This window comes from Salvelinus namaycush, chromosome 3 (genome assembly GCF_016432855.1).
Source record: "Salvelinus namaycush isolate Seneca chromosome 3, SaNama_1.0, whole genome shotgun sequence".
NCBI classification, from domain to species: Eukaryota; Metazoa; Chordata; class Actinopteri; order Salmoniformes; family Salmonidae; genus Salvelinus; species Salvelinus namaycush.
In genome coordinates this window covers 75,375,517-75,400,809 of record NC_052309.1, presented here as the reverse complement: position 1 = coordinate 75,400,809, position 25,293 = coordinate 75,375,517, and the positions used below count along the sequence as shown (strand labels likewise).

The window sequence follows — 25,293 nt, the reverse complement described above, 5'->3', positions numbered from 1 at the left end:
GATGGGGAGACTAAAATGAAAGTGAGAAGTGAGGCTGTCTCGACCACCTTTCATGTCAGATGGCCACCAGATGAAAGGTAGAGAGATGTGGGTGTGTGAGGTGCAGAGGAGACTGAGACTAGATAAGGAGAGTGGAGAGAGTAGAGTAGACAGCAGACAGACAGACAATGGATTCAGAAATGGGGGCAAGGCATTGCTGCTGCTGCTGCTGCTGATGATGTGGACAGATGGACAGGAGGACCAGACTACTGCATTAACAATGAATGGATATTCAATCAAAGACAGCTCATTCCTGAAGTTGAGAACTGAGAAGGCAGAGAGAATACACCTGACCCTGTGAGTGGCTTTCACGTATTCTTTGTAGACCTGTAGTACTTCTTACCATGAATTAGCTTTTGTACACATACTCATTGCATTGCACTCAATGTTTTCTCTTTGACTGTCCTTTCCTCTCTGTGTTTATTATTCTGTCTTTTCACAGCAGTGGAGGCTGGTGGGAGGAGCTATCGGAGGACAGGCTCATTGTAATGGCTGGAATGGAATTTATAGAACGGAGTCATACCTGTGGTTTCCATATGTTTGATGTGTTTGATACCGTCCCATTTATTCCATTCCAGCCATTACAACGAGCCTGTCCTCCTATAGCTGCTCCCACCAGCCTCCCCTGTTTCACCACTGCTGTATTATGTCACAGTGATTTCTTGGATATGGACTGTTTTCTCTGGATGTAGTGCAATAGCTTTGATGACTTAACTCTGAATAACTCTGTATCAGTGGAGGCTGTTGAGGGGAGGACGGCTCATAATAATGGCTGGAACGGAGCAAATGGAAACCATGTGTTTGATGTATTTGATACCATTCCACTAATTCCCCTCCAACCATTACCATGAGCCCGTCCTCCCCAATTAAGGTGCCACCAACCTCCTGTGCTCTGTGTTAATTCTGTAAATTTGTATCCACTGTCTACTTATAGGGTGCCTCGTTGAACAAGATGTTTATGACCTATCCGGACATTGGTGAAGTGACTTCAGGATAAAAAAAAAAAAACTAAGTACATTTAGGAAAAGCCTAACAAGAGGTCTTTCCTGAGCATATCAACCAGAGGTGGTCATCTTACCAAGTGAAATGTTTTATCCCATCCAATACCATTAAACACAGACTCCCATCTACCTCCACCTGTAACAAGGGAAAATGTCCCAGCCTTCCCGACACTGGCAGTTTGAACGTGGGGACAGATCTGATGACTTCTGCAGGCACCTTCAAGAGGGGGAGGAGGAGAGAGGAGCAGATGTAATGCTCCAGAGGACGGGTGAAGAGATTAGACCCTCTATCACCCTCTGCCCCCCACCCTTGTTCCGGAGCATCGGACCGTCGGGGCTGTCGGCCAGCCTACCACCCCACCGACGTCTCCGCTCCATATTCCGCAGATCCAGAGCGGTTCTGCCTGCGAATACACACGCCGGCGAGGTTTCAGGAACACACACCCTCCAAGATTTACTGTCAGGCACCCACATCAACACACTCCCACATCAACTGACTCACAATGACGTAGTGTCAGAGAAGGACGTTCACATAAACACAGACTCAGAGACACAAACACAGCCCAAGAGACTCATGAGTGCACATGGACTCACTGTATTAGAACCACCAACAGGACCTCTCACAGATACACTCTCATTCATAATCAGTGCTGAAAGCAGACAGCAGGGCAGACAGCCTTTTTCTCAGCTTTCCCCACCCCTAAGGACCCATATCAAAGGCAGGGCAAGATGGGGCAGAGCAGTGTCTCCTCTTAAAATGCGAGAGGATCTTGGGACTGGAGAGGGAGGAGTGAAAGAGAAGCAGAAGGTGAAGAGGAGGAGGAGGAGGCTGGACTGTAAAGGAGAGGACCAAGCCAATGACAGATATGTCCCGTCCTTCACCCCAGAGACAGAGGGAGATGGTGGACTGTGCCAGTGGTTACAGAGTCTGGGGATTAGAGATAGAGAGGAGGAGGCCACTTCCCCCAACAGAAGTAAACAGCAGCAGAATGGGTTCAGAGAGAGGATGGCTGGACACAGAGAGGGGTATCCACATCCAGCAGCCAACCACAGGAGACACAGACGCCCCCACTTCCTCCCGCCTATCTGTCAGTCTGGTTCCCTCCTGCATGTACCCCTGCTGCTTCCCGAAAACTCCCCGCCACCTTCGCCATGCACCTCCCCACACGCCCCCTTCCATCCCTTGCCTGTACCCCTCCTCCACTCTCTCCCGTTCAGGAGGAAGTGATATTGTCCAGCAAAGGAAAGGGGTCTCTCAACTCAAGAGGCCCATTTGTGTTTATGCTGTATGCAGTTTTCTGTCTTGTTACTTTGGCATATTCTGACTGATACTTAGCTTATGTAAGGTTATATAATGTATTTGCATATAGCTCATTACGCCTACACATCCTTAACAAGTCTTATCCAGGTATAATGTATGTTGCTCTTGCCTATTATACTGTACGTCCTTTACAAATAATCACATGAATAGTTTCTAAGGATATGCTGTCCTGTCACATTTCAATTGCATTAAATGTAGCATGTATAGTTTGAAAGATCCAGGGCATTGTTGTTTCTCAGGATTAACATCAACAAGTGAACCAACCTCAGTGTTTCAGTAATGGTGTGCCCTGCCTTGTCCGTCTATAGACCGTGTCCAGATATCCCCCGCAGAGGGCCCCCTCCCCTGATCAGAGAGGAGGCCCATGTTGTTTTTGAGGTGTCGGTTGGGGCCTGAACAGTGCTGTGCTCTGTGTGCAGCCTGTGGTGGGAGCTGCGTGTCAGGGCCAGAACACCGGCGTCTCAGTCCTCCTCACTGCCCGCCTCGCACAGCCTGCCGTTTATGTGTTTACCCTCAAACACAGCCCAAAATGTTTGTGAGTCAGGCTCTTTTTTTTTTAAAGTCCACCCGCCCCTTTCCCATTAGCCGCCAAACAAACATTGCACCGGAAATTGCAGGGATATCTGGGATTTTTGAGGGGTCCCAGCAGAGGGGCGAGGTCGAGAACAAGGGTGCTTTCTGTGACATCTTTGAGGTGAGGTGAGGCGGGGGGGTGGGCAGAGTCAGTAAGCTTCATTACAATTGATCAACAGGCACAGGTGACCCAGTTTCCGATGCCCTTTGACCTTGTTACGTTCCTTGAGCCCACAGTGCGTGCCACCCCTGACCTCACATCACCAAGCTGACCCGAGCGCTAGGCTAATGGTAACCATTGACGTAGCTGTTATAAGGCCCCGTGTCACATGTAGCAGCAACCTCTTTTTTGGACTGCTAACTGGTCTAGCTTGTTTCCTCTCATTCCTTCTCCCTCCTTGTCCATTCACTCCACAGAACAGACAGGACAGTGGGCCCAGTACAACCATTGGTGAGGCTGAGATTTTATGTCACCCCCAAACAAAGGAATAATGAATGAGAAAGTGTATACTCTTTGTTCACAGGGTGCTATCTGGGTTTTATCCAAGCCTCGTCCTCGCCAAACGCCAATGTCCTTACTCATAATGGCCTGGTGACACATATAGTACATGGCACAGGAAAATGGCTGTTAGGTTAAATTGTTCCCAACAGGGCAAGTACAGTAAATGGCCTTGTACTTATTTAAATTAAAGTGAAACAGAAACCAAAGTCCAAGTCAGCTTTTTCTCAGTCTCTTCATTTTCACTCTGTGCTGTATACAGACTCCGAGCCTTTCTCTCTCTGTCCAGACGCAAGCTCTCTAATTTAGACCTCTGTCTGCTCTTTATTGTCAATTAGGAGATTGGTTGATTTCAAATGCATAGCTATTTGAAAAGGGCTTTGTTTGATTGAAATGAATGACTACTTGGTCTATGTTGTGTGAAGAGTGAAAGTGTACACAGACTGTTGATATATAGGAAAGCATATTTACACGTACAGTATAATGCTAATGCACGCATGTGTTTAAGAGTGAGTGTGAATATGTGCATGCACACATACTGTAGTGTAGTAAAGTGTACCTGCATAAGGATGTAAATGCATGGAGGGAGCTAAACCTGATCGTGTGTAGCAGTAGAGGCATGCACACGTGTGTAGGGGCACAAGGGACATATGTGTGTGTATGTTTCTGCCCTCTCCGTCTCCTCCGTGCTGCTCTACTCTTCTACCAGTGTGGAAGTCAACAGAAGAGTTCCTGTTCTAGGTTTAAAAATAACTGTGGGACTTAAATTCCTCTCTTTCTCTTTCCTCTTTCTCCCTCCCTCTCCCATAACCTCTCTCTCTTCACTTGTTTTGGAACAGGCTGTGTTCTTTCTCTCGCTCCCAGTCACCCTGCCCCTTCCCATGTGCCAGCATTGAGACACACACCCAATGCTGATGTGATTTGGACAATCAGAGGCCATATACATACAGTTGTAGTGCACAAAATTGTGTGTGTTTGTGTGTAACAGAATGCACCTCAACAGGTGTGGCAAGCAAGAGCTCCCTCCTGACTTTAACGAACACTCCACACCTGTCCCCCTTCTCTTCTAATCCTCCCCCTTCGCCTCGCATGTGTAAACCAGTGGAGGCTGCTGAGGGGAGGACGGCTCATAATAATGTCTGGAATGGAGCAAATGGAATGGCATATGGTTATGTGTTTGATACCATTTCACCAATTCCTCCAACAATTACCACAAGCCGGTCCTCCCCAATTGTTTTAATTTTTTGTATATATTTAACTAGGCAAGTCTGTTAAGAACAAATTCTTATTTACAATGAAGGCCTTGCAAAAGGCCTCCTACGGGGTGGTGGCTGGGATTAAAAATACAAATATAAAATTAAAATATAGAACAAAACACACATCACAACAAGATAGACAACACAACACTACATAAAGAGAGACCTAAGACAACAACATAGCAAGGCAGTGACACATGACAACACAGCATGGTAGCAGCACATGACAACAATATGGTCAATTAAGGTACCATCAACCTCTTGTGGTTTAAACACACTATCTATTCCGCTTACACACCCCATGCCTTCCCTCCAGCTGACCATCTCTGTTTTACCTTTCTCATGGAACCAACTTGTTCTGTTGTTTTGGAATAAAAGTTGGTAATGGAGGAATTAGGTCTAAACTGCCAGTCATGAAATGGCAGACCTCGTCTTTCTTTTCAGTGATCTCACAGAACTATCCCCCCTTCTTTACTCTCTCTCTCTCTCTCTCTGTTCTCAGTCTCTCCATGTTTCTCCCTCTCTTTTTCTATTTCCACCACAGAAGGTTTGTGGCACCTTACTTGGGGAGGATGAGTTGAATGGTATCAAATACTTTAAACACGTGGTTTGATGCAGTCACCTCTCTGATTCAGAGGGGTTGGGTTAAATGCGGAAGACACATTTCAGTTGAATACATTCAGTTGGACAACTGACTAGGTAACCCCCTTTCCATTCCATTCGCTCCGTTCCAGCCATTATTATAAGCCGTCCTTCCCTCAACAGCCTCCACTGATTTCCACAGACTTGTTTATGAAAGTATAATGTTTGATCTCTTCCTCAGCTGCACCGCCCACCTTTTTTCCACTCCCCCTTTACCTTCCCGCTTACCGCCGTGAATTCCATTTGATCATAAACAGGGAGGGATTTCCACTGAAGTAGTTAAAGATCTGAAAACAAACCAGTGTCACTTTAGCTATTACCAGTTGACGTTTGCTGTCAACATAGAATGCAAAGGTCAGCAGAAAGGTAATTGAATACTTGCAATGTCTATGCGTGAATATCTATCTCAGAGAGAGAGAGAGAGAGAGAGAGAGAAGTGTGTGTGTGTGTGTGTGTGTGTGTGTGAATTTGAGTGTCTGTGCGTGTGTGTTTTCTGTTGGTGTTATATTGGAAAGTGTATGTATGCGTTGGGTGGGACCAGTTCAGACTACAGTGGAAAGGACAAGTCCTTTGATGAGTCATGGTAGCCTAAGCTTTGAGGAAATATGAAAACAACAACATGGCTGTGAGTGTGTCCATCTATTACTTACCCCTCCATTTTTTCTCGCTGGGGGGGGGGGGGGGGGGGGGATCTTCTTACCTTGACCAATTACATCACCTCATTACACAGTCAGGAAGAGACAGAGATGGATTGAGTGGGAAGAGGATAAAGGAGTGTGTGTGTATGTGTGTGTACAGTCTGCGTGTCTTCAGTAAAACAGTGTGTAATGCGGCACACTTTGTCGTCACAGTTCGTGTCAGTGTACAGTACCAGTTAAAAGTTTGGACACACCTACTCTATGAACGGTTTTTCTTTATTTTTACTATTTTCTACATTGTTGAATAATAGTGAAGACATACAAACTATGTAATAACACATATGGGATCATGTAGTAACTAAAAAAGTGTTAAACAAATCAAAATATATATATTTCCTTCAAAGTAGCCATCCTTTTTCTTGATGACAGTTTTGCACACTCTTGGCATTCTCTCAACCAGCTTTCTGAGGAATGCTTTTCCAACAGTCTTGAAGGAGTTCCCACATATGCTGAGCACTTGTTGGCTGTTTTTCCTTCACTCTGCAGTACAACTGCTACCAAACCATCTCAATTAGGTTGAGGTCAGGTGATTGTGGAGGCCAGGTCATCTGATGCAACACTCCATCACTCTCCTTATTGGTCAAATAGCCCTTACACAGCCTGGAGGTGTGTTTTGGGTCATTGTCCTGTTGAAAAACAAATGATAGTCCCACTAAGCACAAACCAGATGGGATGGCATATCGCTGCAGAATGCTGTGGAAGCCATGTTGGTTGAGTGTGCCTTGAATTCTAAATAAATCACTGACAGTGTCACCAGCAAAGCACTCCCACACCATCACACCTCCATGTTTCACGGTGGGAACCACACATGCGGAGATCATCCGTTCACCTACTCTGCGTCTCACAAAGACACGGCGGTTGGAACCAAAAATCTCAAATTTGGACTTATCAGACCAAAGAACAGATTTCCACCGGTCTAATGTCCATTGCTTGTGTGTCTTGGCCCAAGCAAGTCTCTTCTTTTTATTGGTCCTTTAGTAGTGGTTTCTTTGCAGCAATCTGATCATGAAGGCCTGATTCACACAGTCTCCTCTGAACAGTTGATGTTGAGATGTGTCTGTTACTTATACTCTGTGAACCATTTATTTGGGTTGCAATATGAGGTGCAGTTAACTAATGAACTTATCCGTTACAGGAGAGGCAACTCTGGGTCTTCCTTTCCTGTAGCGGTCCTCATGAGAGCCAGTTTCATCATAGCGCTTGATGGTTTTTGTGAATGCCCTTGGAGAAACTTTCAAAGTTCTTGACATTTTCCAGATTGACTGACCTTCATGTCTTAAAGTAACGATGAACTGTCGTTTCTCTGCTTATTTGAGCTGTTCTTGCCATAATATGGACGTGGTCTGTATACCACCCCTACCATGTCACAACACAACTGATTGGCTCAAACACATTAAGGAAAGAAATTCCACAAATTAACTTAACAAGTCACACCTGTTCATTGAAATGCATTCCAGGTGACCACCTGGTTGAGAGAATGCCAACAGTGTGCAAAGCTGTCATCAATGGAAAGGGTGGATACTTTGAAGAATCTCAAATATAAAATATATTTTGATTTAACACTTTTTTAGTTACTAGATGATTTCATAATTTTCATGTCTTCACTATTATTCTACAATGTAGAAAATAGTAAAAATAAAAAAAAATCCTTGAATGAGTAGGTGTGTCCAAACTTTTGACTGGTACTGTATGTTTGCATGATATACTGTACAGTTTAACAGTGTGTCAGTGGATTGTTGTATGTGTGTCTACCTCTAACACAGTATCAGTGTGTAACAGGGCACACTATGTGGTCAAAGTGTGTACCAGCTCAGGTAAACCGAGAGCTTCCTGTGTTCGTGTCCATGAGAGCGAGCCCTGGATTAGCCCAACAGTTCTCACCTCCGTTCCGGTCTGGACTCACCACCACTGGACCTTTAGCACACTCCCTTCTTCAATAAATGTCTGTGAGAGAAAGAGAGAGCGACGAATGAAGGCCACGTAGAGGGGCACCAAGGGAATCTATGAAGGGTAGAGATGGATGTTGACGACAGACAGGATATGGAAGAAGGAGAGAGTGATGGATTGAAAGGGGAGTTATCGCTATCATTTCCACCATCATCTTCATAGACTTGTGCAATATTTTGGTATATCAGAGATAATTCCACTGAAACGTCTACACGCCCATCTATATGTATACTTTATCCGTCTCGCTCTCCTCGTCAAGTATTTTTATAAAGAAGGGGACCAAATTCCTAACTGTTTTCTATGGCTGTTCCAGTACTAATGTAGCACACACTAGCCAGCTGAGTATATTTATCTTGCCTTTCACAAAACAGCTGGACAGAGGTATGCGTGTGAAAACAACTTAAAAGCTGAAATAATATTATTTTAATTCAAACATAAATAAATAAACACCAAAAGCCAGGTCCTCTTTGGAATGTAGTAATTCAGATTTTTAAATGAATGAACGCATTCATAGTTGGCCAAGCCTCAAACCTCTCCTCCCCCTTTGGAATACCCTGGCCTCATGCCCGCCTCTTAATTGGCTAGACCGACTGTGGTAGGCGGAGCTGCAACAAAAAGCACGGGGACAATATATAACCGAGCTGCAAAAATGAATGGATTAAAATATGCAGGTGTTGATATTCTAGGAAGAACACTACACATTAACTGTGGAATTACTGCGCCTTGTTTGACAGTTCCCGTTGTGGGGTTTTGTCCGTGGACGTAAACAACAATTGTCTTGTGGCAGAAGTTATACTTTCATTCAACTGTCATTTGACAACATGAGGACGTTAATATTGCTTGTTCTGTTTCAAATGACGACTATTGCCTTGGTAAGTGTGTGCAATGTTTTTGTACTATTTTGGCTTCAGCCAAGCTTGTGTAAACATTGTAAATAGAAGTTCACGTGTCGGGTCAGTCTCCTGTCACCACAGTGGCGGGTAGTCAACAGACTGCACCACCGACAAGCGTACTGGTCCTCTGTCTTTAGCGTTATAAGAAATACCTTTGTGTCTCTGAATATTGCGTTAATGTGAAGGCACTGTGAATTTGATGTTACAGTTGAGTAAATGCTGTCGTTTTACCTTTACAGTGAACATTTATGGCCAGATGGTGCCACCCCACTACTAAAATATGTTTCCATAAAACTAAAATAGGGTACTGTACTCTGTAATGAAAGTGATGTTGACCACAGTGTCTTCTATACACTAAGATAGCGACAGAAAGGAACAGTGTAGTTATCTGACTCTTATGCATGACATGACAGATGATGATGATAACCTGACTCAAGTGCTCATGTTTTACCTTAGTTCCTGAATATCATTGGAATATTGGACCACTACTGCCCTTTAAACCCCAGTGGCACACAAGGACCCAATTAGGGCTCCCAACCTGAGATGAAAAGTGACACATTCAGGTCTGGAAATAGATGGAACCTGCTGTGCGGAAACAATTTAGACCCCACCACTCAATCCCCCTGGCCCAGGATGGCATGGCAGTAGAGGGATACTTTGGATAGTCTTATCCAACTGTAGACAGGCAGACCCAAAACCTTTTTATCAGGGTTACGGGGGGCTGTGGTGTTGGGACTCAGGGAGGGGGTCACATTGAATTTTTCTTCCATCCCTGCCAAGAGGAAGGCGACAGCGACAGAGGTTGGGAAAGTGTCCCGGGGGGTCGGTGCTACTGGGTATTTAGTGAATATTTAAGCCAAACACACTTTGAAGATCTTCTGTGCTCTGTGTAGCCTGACTCCACTTGAAACAGTTTATCGTTCTATTAATGTTTAGGCTACGAACTGCCCTCATTGAAATCCTTTTTTCCAATCCTCTGTATTGCACCATTCCCTCCAACCAGGTGAGTGCTGGCTGCCCTGTGATGTGTGAGTGCCCGGCTGGCCCCCCCTCCTGTCCCCCGGGGGTCAGCTCTGTACCTGACGGCTGTGGCTGCTGTAAGGTGTGTGCTGCCCAGCTCAACCAGGACTGCCACGACTCACACCCCTGTGACCACCACAAGGGGCTGGAGTGTAACTATGGCAATGACGTGGGCCACACTCATGGCATCTGTAGGGGTATGTACACAATACAAACGGGGTTGTCAGGGTTTAGTCTGGGGTTGTATGGTGAATGTTGGTTGTCTTTGATATGGATCTGGCGTTTGAAATTGGTGCCATGTTTAGAAGAGAGAGCATCTTCCTGAGCCACACTGCTGAGAGCAGGGGGCAGAATGTATTTATCTAGGTCCGTGTGTTGCCGCATGCGCGCGCACACACAGACACACACACAGGGGTATTTTTATGTGAGGGGGGGGTGGTTTCTATATAAAGGAGGGTATTTGGGGGTGTTGTATGGGAGTCCCGCAGAGGGATTGAAGCGGAACGACATCGTAAACAAGTCAAAATTCCTCTCTGGACTAAGAATAGAGGCTCCTTCATTAAACTAGGGATAGAGTGTATACTACCTCTGTCATTTCACTTCCTACTTCTAATACACAATTAGTTCTGGACCTTTCTTGTTGATGTGCCCATTCTCTCTCTCTACTCCTTTGTCTCTGTTGTCCCTCTCCTCCACTTTGTTCATTACCTCACTCAACTTGAACTCATTGTGTTTTAAGCAATACAACCAAAGGCATGGCCATAGGCTAGTGATACCTCAGATCCTTCTACATACAGACATCATTGTCTTTCCTTTTTAAAAATCTGTCTCCCCTAACAGCGAAGCTCGAGGGTCGCTCCTGCGAATACAACGGACGGATCTACCAGAACGGGGAGAATTTCCAGGCTGGCTGCAAGCACCAGTGTACGTGCATTGACGGGGCGGTGGGCTGCGTGCCTCTGTGCCCCAACCATGTGCCCCTGGCATCACACTCCTGCCCTGCCCTGCGCCTGGTCAAGGTGCCTGGGCAGTGCTGCCTCAGTATCGACTGCCACAAGGGCTCATCCGTTGTACCCTCAGTACACGGGCACCCACTGCCTCCAGCCTACCTGCCTTTCCCCTTCATGCCCTACCATGCCTACCCCTACAAACCATACCTCAAGCCGTACCACTACAAACCCAAGGATACCATGGGAAATGAGCTGGTGGAGGTAGAGAAGACGTGGGACAAGCTGCGCGGGCACAAGCACCTGGCGGGTAAGAGAGGGCGCCGTGATGTCGCCTTAGAGCGCCGTTTGTTTCCTCCCTGCAGTAAAACGCCATGTTTGTGTTTTAGCCCCCGACTCACAAACAGACCCACTGTGCACTCCTAGCCTTTCCCCTGCATCTCCCTGCATGTGTGTGTGTCAGTGTGCCATGTTTTCCACTGACTACTTGTGCACCAGAGGCACACACATACCACTCTCTCCCAGCATATACCTCTGTCGTCCAGCTTTTCCTTCTCTGTAATCACCCTCCTCTATGCATCAGTGTTGCCTGTTCTGTGAATGAGGCCAGTGTGCTTACATCTCTCTGCCTCTCCCTCTGGTCCTCTCTCCCCCACTCTCTCCTTCCGTCCAGCATGGAGGCAGTTTGGAGGGCAGTGTGTGGTCCAGACCACGAGCTGGTCCCAATGCTCACGCAGCTGTGGGATGGCCGTGTCCTCTCGTGTCACCAATGACAATGCCCGGTGTAAGCTTGTGAAGGAGACGCGTCTGTGCAACATCCGGCCCTGCAGCTCCATGTCCATCCCCGTCAAGGTAAAGTGTGTGTGTAAAGGGTCTAGAAACCATAAAGAGGCAATAAACAACTTATCTTGTAGTAAACGGCCTATGTGGCATCTATATTCGTCAAACATTTACTCGTGTCAAAATTGACTACAAAGTATAAATAGGATAATTTGGGTCATAAAGTCAGTCTCGTCCCAAATTGAGATAATTAGGAAAAAAATGGTATGTCACAGAATGAAAAGTACCACAACAGTTTTTTTGGGTTGGGTTTTTCAATCCTGCCCACAGCACCCAAGTAATCATCAATTCAGAAACCAGTTGCACACATCCCGATCGTAATGCCCCAAGGTAAATTTGGTTTGACATTCAATATCACTATGGGGCTAGCTAAAGACCAGTAAATCACACAATGTACATGGGACAATATTTTAAAATGTCAACAGCTCCAAATTTGATTTAATTAGAAGCTGTAGAAATTAAATGCATATATTGAAAGCATTTAATTAGACAACTGAAAGATGTGAAACATGAAAATATTGTCCCATTTACATTGTAATTTATTGACGGTCCCCAACTAGCCACACAGATATGCTATCAAACCAAATTTGCCATGGTTGTTCACTGGCCAGCTGAAGCTAATCGGAAGTTGGCTAGCTAGTCTACTTCCAGACAAGACCTGGTTAGACTGTTTAACGTTATCTAGAACAGGGGTTCCCAACCTATGGGTCACGGACCCCCATAGGGTGCGCCAACATTTCGTGGTGGGGCGTGGGACATTCCTTGATTTGAGATGACGCATACGTCGCTGACACTCGGCTAGAAACAAGTGGTAAAATGCTAGAGAAACACTCGACTGATGCACATGGGAATATTTGGTTTGGCTCTATGACATTCAGAAGTGGAGCTACGACCTTCTAAAAGTCGAGGACTCAAAGAAATTGGACTGTGCTTGAGAGGTAATCTTATACAATGTGTGACTGTCACTATCAATTGATCTATTCACTTTGTTTAAAAGAGAATATATATATATATATATAAATTGAGATTACATATAAAATATCATAAACCACATTTGGTAGCGGAATAACAGGCGGAAACGGGTCTAGAACTTATCTTTGATTATCACCAAAAAGATGTCAAGAGTCTTGTTAAACTACGAAAAATTTCTGAAAATTAGCTTCAAATAACATTTTCCTAAGTACTTCACGTTAAATCAAATCAAGCTGGTCGTGTTAATAAAGGCTAAATCAATAAACAATCACGTCAAAAATAAAGGAGGGCCCAACTTTTTTTTTTTACGTGGAAAAGGGGGCCCTGGAGGAAAAAAGGTTGGGAACCCTTGATCTAGAAGAGTGACTGTGTACTGTTTTTGGCAGAGTGAAAGTACAAACGCTTCCCACATTCTTACACACACCCACATCAAAGCAGTCCATGACCCAAAACACGTTCTGTCCCATTTCCTAATGAGAATTGAAACCGAGGCTAATTCAGGAAGTTCAGCCCGCCTTTAAGGAAGGGATTGCAGCGGTCACCATGTGTGGCAACCATTTAATAGTCCCCGTCTTCATACATTGTAGGTACATGTATTTAGGTCAATGCCTGCATCCCAGTCTAAACCTTAAGAGACTGTGGACAGGGGTGTGCCCACATCCATATTAATATCATGGTATTAAGTGCCCCTCCCTCTGGCAAGCTCCCCCAGTGTGGGTCTGAGCCCACTCTATTCACAGTACTGTTGCTGTGGAACAAGTTCAACTGAACTGTGAATGGAAAAAGCATCATTAGAAGACCTAAAGACTAACAGTACAAGGCACCAAATTGTTGTGACAGTGGAATGTAGAGACTCTTATCCTTGAGTTCTGTGGGAGCTAACATGTAGCCACATCCATGCTACCAGCCTTGCCCACTCTGCCCAGGTCTGTGTGTTGTGTTAATAGGCCCTTGTGTGTATGACGCAAAGCGCTCTCTATTCTCCCACTCCCTCGCTTTCTCTTGTTTCATGTAACACCCTTAAAACACTCTCCACATCTCACCAGAGCAGTGATTCACTGATGAGTCTGGTTGTCAGGCACCTGTCTTAATGTTCTCCCTGTGTTTTGAGAGTTGTTGGGGCGTTAATGTGACACTATGCCACCTCATAACTGTTGGATGCCCACCCACCCATACCATCATCATGCCCCTCTAGCCCTGGTCTTGTTGTTTTGACCTTTCCTCAGATTCTCTCCCTGTGCCAGCATAACTGCAGTTGTGGTTCACTGGGATTGTACAGTGACTAACCCAGACTCTCTTCTCCACAGAAAGGGAGGAAGTGCTCCCGTACCCACAAGGCCCCAGAGCCCCTGCGTCTGTCCTATGCTGGCTGCCGCAGCACGCGTCTCTACCGGCCCAACTACTGCGGCGTGTGTGTGGACGGCCGCTGCTGCTCACCCCGCCGCACACGCACCGCCTCCGTGACCTTTGCCTGCCCTGATGGCGAGCGCTTCGACCACTCCGTCATGTTCGTGCAGTCCTGCAAGTGCAGTGATAAGTGCAGTCATCTGAACGAGGTTGCCCTCCCACCCCAGCAGTGGCTCTACGGAGACACACACAAGTTCACCGACTAGCGTCCCCCTCAAATCCCTTACTCGTTCCCCATCACTTTACCCCCCCCCCTGCCAAGCCCCTGATAGAGCAGTCCTAAGAGTAACTTTGAGTAGACACTAGCCAAATGCAAAGATCCCCCACCACCCTTCTGGAGAATGTTTTGGGAGACCTGAGTGAAGGAATTTGATTGGTTGATCTGCATTCTGGACAGAGATGAGTGACTAGTGCCGGCCTTAGAGTAGACACCCGGTCCATTGTGGTTAATCAACCTGAATCACCAAAGTGTGTAAATAGACAAATATGGATTTGTCCAGCCACCATTTTGTCACTCCCCATACACTCCTGTACTCTGGGACTGAACCCGCACTGTGGGGACAATAGAGAAAGGTGGGACACACCCAATGCAGACTCCAACCCAGCTGCTGCAAACACACCCAGTAGACTTGTGGATGTGGGATGGTAAGGTGTTACATTTCATGGTGACTGCCAGCATAGAATAGGCCTGTCAATGGCAAGCAGGTCTGGTTTGAGTGGAAGGAGAATCAGACTCGCATAGCAACAGTGACTTCTCCAGTAGATTTCCAATACCTGCTATTTGCGTAACCAAATGAAGAAACTAAAAGACAATGTTTGTGGGACAGAAGATGGAAACTCCACAGAATGCTCTGGAAGGAACATTTGTAAAGATATTTATTGTTGTGACACGATGACAGTGGTTGCCAATGAGAGAAGCGATGCTATGTTTGGAGCGGCATGACCGGAGGGCCCTGAGAGAGACAAAACAGCTGAGATCTGTCAGCAGAGAGAGGGGAGTTCCATGAGGTCTGGGACTTGACCCCTGGTCACACCAGTGTTCACTGTAATCAAACAGCCACATTACCTGAGCAATAGTGGATGACAACTCCAAGGAGAGATGTTATGGTTAGAGACAGACTGGCACAGTACCTGTTGGCTGAGGCTTTGTGTGTGTGATTGGTCATTAGATGTTGGACCAGTCTCCATTTTCTTACTCCTCTATGCCTCAGCCCTGAAACAGAGACATTTAACCTAGCGCCAGCGGAACAAGCCTCGGATTCTGGCATTGAGAAGTCGTGTTGCTGATTTGACGCAAATTACAATCCTGACTGAGGGGTAGAAAGAACCTCAGCCACCCTCTGGTTTGTTATAAAAATGGCTGCATATGAAGTAAACATGTAATTTGTAACTAGCGGGCGGGACTGTTTTAGACTCAATCTGGCCTGTAATCTAGCAACTGATCCACAATACTCCACAAAAAAAAAAACTCTTACTCATGTTGCTTTATGTTTGAGGCGTCTAAATCCGCTCTCTGCATTGAAGGTTGACATGTCGACGATAACATCATGCTCATTAGAGACTGAAGCAGACATGAGGACACTACAAAGGGATCAGCACTACAGCAGTTACAAATGGCCTCCTTTGCATAGACATGTGTCAGTAGTCGGTTATAGCACCTCGAAGAGATTAGCATAACAGTTGTCTGAAGTTGGAGGTTAAGATTCTGTATTGGTGAGACATGGACCTCTTTAGAATTACTAAATTCTTCCCTATTAGGAAGGGTTGATCATTCATGCACCTTAGCCTTGTTCATGACTGAATCTGAGTGGTGTCTGACTAAAATATGTAATTTGCATGCTTTTCCCTCATACTTTTCATGGAGTCAGAGGATTCAAATATTGAAGCCAATATTATATTGTAGTCCATGAGTTGTATTTTTCTATGATTCAACTTTTTGTACAACTTCTAGGTTGGGACAGGCTTTCATAGTTGCCTCACAGCCTGTTAGGTGATTGACTTTGTAAAATAAAAATGGACGTTCTGATTGGTTAGACACTGCCATCACTCTTACCCATGTAGATTGTGATTTGAGAAGTCTTTGGTTTTATAACTGGACACTATAGAGCAGCCATGTACAGATGCATCCTTGTTTGCCGTATAGACCAATCCATTTGAGTTATAACTTAAAACCAATTAACCAGTCCATGTATAGCTAGCACTGAGCAAGTCTGGGTTCTGTGATGTGGGCACAGCACACACTGCCATTTGAAATCTCTGCACTTTATAGAGCAAGTGATTGACAACTTGTATAAAAACATATCTGGTTGTTTTGTCCACAGGGTAATTGAGTTCATGCTGCATTTGGAATAAAAAGTATGTTGATGTATTACCAAATGAACAAGTGCACCCCTTCAGTTCTGCCTGGAGTACAGCTACAACCGGAAGTGAATTACGTAGAAGGTTGGGAGATTTAGGTTAAGGGTTAGCTAAAAGAAATATCCTAAACAGCTACAAAAGTCACGCCTGCACTCCTAGCTCCCAAACTGTCGGCCTTCTCCCTACCGTTCTCAGCGTCGCCCACGACTGGGTCATGTGAACTACAAACCCGACGTGGGGTGTCACCGTTAAGAAACGTGTCTTTGCGATACAGCTTTCGAAAAATAAGGCCCTCATCTTAAAATCAGCGAGAAATAATTCAAATAAGATTGTATAGCAGTTTCACAGATCTATACAGGTGCATCTGACACAGCTAACGTTACTCTTCCACATGTTCGGGGCAAGCTACATAGATAATCCGCAGTTGCTCACATCCATCAGTTGCCCGTAAACAAACACTAACATGGAGATATGGTCTGGTGGGAACACCAACACTATTAAAAACGTTATATACACATTAAACCTGTGTTTTGGAAAATAAATTTGCTGATATGAAAGGTCTTGTGCTTCCAGGCGCCTTCGTCCAATGACTTCTGTAATGAAACCGAGGTATGATCAACGGCTATACTCCCTTTAGTCACAACCCTGTTTCACTAAAGATATCTGGGTAAATATGGTTCAAACACTACACAGAGATGTGGCCAATTAGCATTAATAGGTTGTTTTATTTGACAGCAAACGCTTATAACCGTTTGATTCCTGTATAAATAATTGTACCATTAGGCAGATATGCGGTTACGCAATGGAAGGATGCCGCAGATGCCCCGCTCCCATTAATAGAGCCATGATCACTGGGGTCAATCATGCACCAGCAGACACTATGGTTCTTCCAAATAAGCCGTGATGGTCCCTCCTTTTACAAGCCCTTACAAAGAATGAAGTTGTGCCTAGATTTCCCAGCGAGCCAACATGCAACCACCACATGCTTGGGACTTAAAGTAAAGTAACTTCGAAGAAGCCCTTTATACACTTTCCTGATGTTGCATTTTAGATTTGGCCCAACGTTTGTAAGCTTGCATTAAATCAATCTGAATGGGGAATTGATGGTCCCAATTAACTAGCAAAAAAGTCACTTGAAGAATTTCATAATACGCACACCATTGTAAGTAACATGTAACCTGTCAAATTAGACAAGAAACTGGAATTTTATAAAAAGTTAATTTCATTGACCAAAAGCAAACCACAACAAAATTAAAACCAGACAACCCCCAATGATACATTAAAATAAAAATACATTTGGTGAACAGTCAAGGAACAGAGCTTTAAAATGAAACAGCGAGGAAGGTTTTTCATCCAAACAAGGACAGATTCAGGGTTAGGGGACATTTCTTCTGGGATGGAGGACTCATCTGGACTGCTCAACTAGAAAAAAAAAGTGGTGGGTGAGAAAGGAGAGAAGAGACACTGTTCTGAAGACCATCTCCATAAGCAACAGCTGGGCATTCAGCTGTTCACCGTACGTTTAAACATGTACGGAGTCTCCATTCACTAAGACCTACCCAGTTTAGGGCTGACCCCACATTTGTGTCTTTATGGCACATAAGAAACCCGTGAGTCGCGCATGTCTCAGTGGACTAACCCACTGGAGGCCACAGGGATGGCACAGTCCAAGGGGATTGTGGCGAAGATGCACAAAACACCTCTCCAGAACACGCTCCCGCCAATTCATTGTGAGAATTGTTTGCCCTTTGTTAGTGTCTTATCAATTCCCCATTACGTCACCAGTAGTACATTTACCATTGATCCACAATTTCTAATCTACAATGTTTGTTAACCATAATTTCTGTTTATGCATTTAATATTAGTCTTACTGTTCATTGTCAGAGCGCACAACCTATGCTACACTTGTAAGAAACAACTTCAGATGTATTTAATTCCATTTACTAATTGTCTTTCGTTTAAAGTGCTCCTGTCAATGTTGAGTAAGGATGGTTAACTGACTACGTATAGATTTAGGCCTAAGGCTACATGGTCTGCTTGCAAATGTAGACATATATTTTTTTTAAACTATTGTTAAAAGTGCCCATTTGGGGATGTGACTGCATTTCTGATTGGCTTAACTCACCACCACTAATGAGTTGGAGCTTTAAAGTAACTTATCACCTCAAAAACAGCAAGTAAACAAAGTCTGTTAAGTAACTATTGTCACTCAATGCATGTTAATGTATTTAAAATCTTTCCTGCCCTGTCTTTTTTGATAACCACTGAGCGAAAGGGAAAAATGTCATGCTCTGATCCAGTGGAAATGTAAAAAAATAAATAATAAAATAAAAATAGGCCTACCTGATTACTTCTTAACCCTTGCGCAAATAGCCTACAGTGGTTTCTGTTCAGAGCTCACTGGTGCAGCAAAACAGGGTATTTTATATCATGTTGCAAGTTCACTAGCGCACGGGTCAGGCGGGACCCAATTGATAATGTTTTGAGTTTGTTGCAGACAGGCCATGCGTATCCAATGCGATTTATAGGATATTTACTGTTGAAGTCAGAAGTTTAAACACCTTAGCCAAATACATTTAACCCTAGCAAATATTCCATGTCCTAGGTCAGTTAGGATCACCACTTTATTTTAAGATTGTGAAATGTCAGAATAATAGGAGAAAATGATTTCAGCTTTTATTTCTTTCACATTCCCAGCGGGTCAGAAGTTTACATGCACTCAATTAGTATTTGGTAGCATTGCCTTCAAATTGTTTAACTTGGGTCAAACGTTTAGGGTAGCCTTCCACAAGAAAGTTGGGTGAATTTTGGCCCATTCCTGACAGAGTTGGTGTAACCGAGTCAGGTTTGTAGGCCTCCTTGCACGCACACGCTTTTTCAGTTCTGCTCACAAATTTTCTATAGGATTGAGATCAGGGCTTTGTGATGGCCACTCCAATACCTTGACTTTGTTGTCTTAAGCCATTTTGCCACAACTTTGGAAGTATGCTTGGGGTCATTGTCCATTTGCGACCAAGCTTTAACTTCCTGACTGATGTTGCTTCAATATATCCACAAATTTTCCTCATGATGCCATCTATTTTGTGAAATGCACCAGTCCCTCCTGCAGCAAAGCTCCCCCACAACATGCTGCCACCCCCATGCGTCGCGGTTGGGATGGTGTTCTTCAGCTTGCAAGCGTCCCCCTTTTTTCTCCAAACATAATGGTCATTATGGCCAAACAGTTCTATTTTTGTTTCATCAGACCAGAGGAAATTTCTCCAAAAAGTAAGATCTTTGTCCGCATGTGCAGTTGCAAACCGTAGTCTGGCTTTCTATGGCAGTTTTGGAGCAGTGGCTTCTTCCTTGCTGAGCAGCCTTTCAGGTTATGTCGATATAGGACTCGTTTTACTGTGGATATAGATACTTAAGAACCCGTTTCCTCCAGCATCTTCACAAGGTCCTTTGCTGTTGTTCTGGGATTGATTTGCACTTTTCGCACCAAAGTACATTCATCTCTAGGAGACAGAACGCGTCTCCTTCCTGAGCGGCATGACAGCTGCGTGGTCCGTGGTGATTATACTTGCATACTATTGTTTGTACAGATGAACGTGGTACCTTCAGACGTTTGGAAATTGCTCCCAAGGATGAACCAGACTTGGAGGTCTACATTTTTTTCTGAGGTCTTGGCTGATTTCTTTTGGTTTCCCCACGATGTCAAGCAAAGAGGCACTGAGTTTGAGGGGAGGCCTTAAAATACATCCTCAGGTACACCCCTTTATGACCCAAATGATGGGCGGCAGATAGTCCAACACTCAAAACACTAGGCTAGTAACCGAAATGTTGCAAGATCGTGTCAGCTCGGGGATACGATTTTTCAAAGGTAAAAATCTGTCGTTCTGCCCCTGAACAAGGTAGTAAACCCACTGATCCTAGGCCGTAATTGAAAATAAGAATTTGTTCTTAACTTGCCTAGTTAAATAAACTCGTTTAAAAAATAATAATACAAAAAGTGCCTATCAGAAGCTTCTAAAGCCATGACATTTACTGGAATTTTCCAATCAGTTTAAAGGCAGTCAACTTAGTGAATTAAACTTCTGACCCACTGGAATTGTGATACAGTAATTATAAGTGAAATAATCTGTCTGTAAACAATTGTTGGAAAAAAATTACTTGTGTCATGGTAGATGTCCTAATCGACTTGCCAAAACTATAGTTTGTTAACAAGGGTGGAGTGGTTGAAAAACCAGTTAATGACTCCAACCTAAGTATGTAAACTTCCGATTTCAACTGTGTATGTGATATATATTTTTTATCACAATATTAATCTGCAGCCTACAATGTTTCTATTTGTTGGCATCTTTTACATAGTTGGCAATAGAAGTGACTTTTATATGTGTATATAATTTATTACCACTGTTCCATGAAAAAGTGAATATGAAACCCTTAACTGGCACACAAATTGGTAGAAATTGACTAAATTGGCATTCCACATGAAAAAGGTTGCCGACCCCTGGTGTAACGTATTACTGTCAACTTCAGGAGCATAACGGCAGAATCTGAAGGCCAGCAGGATGGTCATGTACAGGTTCTCTGGCCCCGGAGTCATTTGTTTATTTCATCAAAATGTGTACTTAACGCACGTGTCAAACTCATTCTAGAGGGAAGAGTGTCTAAGGGCTTTCGCTCCTCCCTTAGACTTAATTCATCAATCAAGGTCACTGTTTAGTAAGGAACTCCACACCTGGTTGTGTAGGTCTTAATTGAAAGGAGAAACCAAAACCCAGCAGACACTAGGCCCTCCATGGAACGAGTTTGACACCCCTGGCTTAAAGCATCAGACAAGCTCTATGGAAAAAAAATATAAATAACACTTTAAAATGTCGACCAACTGATTGTCAAAAGAACAGATGACTTTCGGGTGGCAAAGATATTGTGTGGAGGACAGCCCTACGTGGCAGTCCAATTCTCTCTAGTCATCACCATTACTCAGGGAGTTATTATACCAGGCAATTATCTTGGGGGTTTCAATGAGCTAACAATATCCCCCTGACCTTTCAGGCCCAGCATTAGAGTACTAATGATTAACAAATGTGGCATACCCCAGGCACATTGACGTTTGTTATGATCACCAAGTCACTTTGACCCGCTTCACTACATTCATTCCCCTTTAACACTGAATTAAACAATTATCAGCAGACAGTGACAAAGATCACTTTTTATTCTTAAAAGTTGAGTAATAGTTATGTCAGTTTGAATGGAGAAACCTCCATGGGAGGCTGCATGTATAAGGATGGAGAGAGCCTTACTGTAAGTGGAGATGTCGATCTCTTCTGGCAGCTCGGCCACATTGACCTCAAAGCGGTCCTGCACGTCATTCAAAGTCTTGGCATCGGTCTCGTCTGACACAAAGGTCACAGCCAGACCCTTGGTTCCAAACCGCCCAGCACGGGCCACCTGAGGGGCAAGAGGGTCAGATGAGAGTGACAACTCAAATAATATGAGCCTTTAGAGGGAGCTCTACAGAGGCCAATGACAAGTTGATGAAATCGTCAGATGTCATCATTGAAATGGGTATTTGGAAATACCATTCACAACCAGAAGACAGGTGTTTGAGGCTCCTTCAGTTATGTGACTCACCCTGTGTAAGTAGGTGTCCGAGTCCTCAGGCATGTCGTAATTGAAGACAATATTGACCCGCTCGATATCCATCCCTCGGCCAAACAGGTTGGTGGCCACCAAGATCCGCCTTTGAAAGTCCTTGAACTGCTGGTACCGGGACAGCCTGGGGATAGACAGCCAGAGAGGATTAACACAGCTGCTATAGATATTACTAGATGTAGAGGCTGCCCTTTGAAGGCAACTATGTGTTGAGTTAATTGAAGAGGCTTTCAGCTACATAAAAAGTCAGCATTTGGGGCTCCATTTCAGTTGAGATATGAGAAAAAAAGCGTGCATGTAAGCATCAGAGACTGACCTCTCCTCCTGAGCCATGCCCCTGTGGATGGCAATGGCAGGGAAGTTCTGTTCCACCAGTAGCTGAGAAAGCGCCACACAGCGCTGCACTGACTTGACAAAGATTACCACCTAGAGGTACACAGGAGACATTACAGAAATATAGCAAACAGATTTACAAGGAAACAGCACAAATACAACTAATTTATACAGGGATAAAAGTTACACCATTAGTGTGTGGGTTTACCTGGTTGAACTCCAGCACATCAAGCAGGTCAAAGAGCTTGCGGTTCTTCTCGCTGTCCTTCAGCTTGCAGTAGTACTGCTGCAGACCGTGCAGCGTCAGCTTGGTCTCATCATCTACAAACACCTCCATGGGCTACAGGAGACAGAGCATGTCACTTCAGAACCACAAAAATCTTTCTATTAAGTCAATGCAAAGATGTGCTGTTTTACAAACAACTTGAGTCCATAACCGCATGAAGTGGCAGTGCTACCCCCTGCTGGCCCTGTACTCACATCCTGCATGAACTTGCGGCAGACCGGTCGAATCTCCTTGCTGAGGGTGGCGCTGAACATCATGCACTGCTTCTCATGTGGTGTTAGCCTGAAGATGTCCTGTACGTCACGCCTCATGTCTGAAACATGAGAGAAATGGGACCATGGATAAGTCTCAAACTACCCCCAGAACAGCCAAGACATCCATTTTACTCAGCCTATAAGCGATAACAGATTTCCATGGGGGAAACCCTTGTTCACACGTTACATTCAAGATTGCAATTGATAGAAATCATTTCCCAGGGGGGTAAATAACAAAAATGGGTTGGATTAAAAGTCGAGTGAAAAGGCACATTTCCAAAAAGGACAGCAATAATAAGCAGGACTCACCCAACTGCTCCAGCATCTTGTCACACTCATCCAGGACAAAGTGCTTGACGTTCTTTAGGTTGAGGGTCTTGTTGCGGATGAGGGCCAGGATTCGGCCAGGGGTTCCCACCACAATGTGAGGGCAGTTCTTCTTCAGCACATCCTCATCCTTCTTGATAGACAGGCCCCCGAAGAACACGGCTGCCTTGACTGTGGGCATGTACTTGGAGAAACGCTCGTACTCTTTGCTGATTTGGAAGGCCAGCTCTCGTGTGTGGCACATTACCAGAACTGACACCTAGAGGAAAGAGTAGTATTTGATGCGAATAGATCACCTGTGGGTTATGCATAACAAATATTTGAAACTTGACATTCCAGAGACATTTGCAGAATGCAGATACTGACCTGTCCATCCACAGGCTCTATCTGCTGTAGTGTGGCAAGAACAAACACTGCTGTTTTGCCCATACCAGACTTGGCCTGACACAGGATGTCCATGCCCAGGATGGCCTGAGGGATGCACTCATGTTGAACTGGAAAACAATGAGGCATTTGGTCAGTACACCCAAATGCAGTTCACCATCTTTATCTGAACAAAAAAAAGCCATTGTTTACCATAACACACCTTGGACAACACATGCACTGTTTTGACAAGTGGTCCATCAACACCCAATGACGATGGACACTCAGCCATCTATACACTGTCCTCCTATACATGCACTCCATTGTATCCACAGACATGCCACTCAGCTATTCATGCCACTCAGCCTCCATTTATGCCACTCCCAGCACTCATCCACTCATTGCACTCACCTTCAGATGGATGCTCAAAGCCACAGTCGACAATAGCGCGGAGCAGCTCTGGTTTGAGCAGGAAGTCTCTGAAGCCAGAGCTGTGGATGGAGACATAGGAGCCCTTCACCTCCTTCTTGCCTGCTGGGGCAGTAGTCTCCAGGGCTCCTTGAGGCTCGTCGTCCTCTTCATAGTCCAGCAGCTCATTGTCAACGTCATTCTCAGCCATTATGTCTACAGAAATATTTTTTTAGAAAGAGGGTGGGGGGGGGAATAATGGCTGGTCATTCACACTAGCTGTCACCATTTGCGTTTGACTAAAGATTGTCCCTGAGACCATATATTTTTTATAAAAAGATGTATTCAATTAGGAGATTTTGTAGTTAACAGACCAACATCGCCACTATCTATGGTAACGTTAGTCTACATCTGAGCCATCTATTAAGTTAACATTCAGTAACACCAAACCATCATAACGTTTAAATAAATCATGACGTTGACAGTTGCAGGAAACGTCTCAAACTAGCTACGCCATGACTATCCAGTTAAGTTACGTAGTTAACTAGTTGCAAACTATCCACGTTCAACAGCAAAATAAACAGCTCAATTATGTATTACAAACAAAACCTGGGGCCATGGTTGCTAGCTAGCAATTTGTAATAAATGGTAAGCAACTACAAAAGGTTCCGTCAACAACGGTTGGTATTGGCTAGCTCCGTAACTTGTTTACGAGTAAAATCAGAGATATCTCTGGTATCTCTATACATCCGTATAGTAACGCAAACAATGTCATGAATCGACTCTGCCGTTGCCGCACACAGCTCAGGCCAACCTAGTTAGCTAAATTACTAGCAGTTCTGGTAGCTAACGTTACCTAATAAAACTATCAATGTAGCGAGCTATTGAACTAAACCAACTACTGTCCAAATTACACAACATGTAGTCACACGTGGCTAACTCCAATGTTTTGCACGACTTGGATCGGTTTTGGTTAGCTAACGTTAGTCCTAGCCTAGCTAGCAAAATAGCCTTCGTTATTTTCAGATGCCTTGCTCAGAACTAACACAGCTTACATTGCATTTGCCAATATTTTGCTTATCCGAAAACCATCAAAAGCTGTTGGTAATTTCTAATACAACTACGAGAACCAGAATATTGCCAAAAGGACACAAATAAGCAATATTCGCTATTGTCTTACCTTACAGTGATGTTACAATTCAACCTCCAAAAAATACTCCTCAAAACCACATGGAGAGGAGGCCTCAGTTTATACGACAAGCCGGAACT

General features: G+C 44.5%; 2 protein-coding genes across 2 annotated transcripts; one reads left to right on the top strand and one right to left on the bottom strand.

The window, feature by feature from the left end:
• The first annotated feature begins 2,029 nt into the window (after positions 1-2,029).
• Positions 2,030-14,261, top strand: LOC120044037 (CCN family member 1-like). The gene is made up of 6 exons (XM_038988629.1): positions 2,030-2,229; positions 2,947-3,055; positions 9,873-10,086; positions 10,730-11,146; positions 11,510-11,688; positions 13,956-14,261. Exons 1-6 carry the CDS (start codon positions 2,030-2,032, stop codon positions 14,259-14,261), a joined length of 1,425 nt encoding a protein of 474 aa, XP_038844557.1.
• Positions 14,262-17,118: 2,857 nt separating this feature from the next.
• On the bottom strand, positions 17,119-25,237 carry LOC120038576 (ATP-dependent RNA helicase DDX39A-like). Its single transcript, XM_038984271.1, has 10 exons — positions 25,205-25,237; positions 24,028-24,240; positions 23,620-23,747; positions 23,236-23,512; positions 22,867-22,985; positions 22,595-22,726; positions 22,370-22,479; positions 22,033-22,177; positions 21,702-21,849; positions 17,119-17,835 (listed from the first exon to the last, which is right to left on the bottom strand). Exons 2-10 carry the CDS (start codon positions 24,233-24,235, stop codon positions 17,819-17,821), a joined length of 1,284 nt encoding a protein of 427 aa, XP_038840199.1. The 5' UTR covers positions 24,236-24,240; positions 25,205-25,237; the 3' UTR covers positions 17,119-17,818.
• Positions 25,238-25,293: the final 56 nt, after the last annotated feature.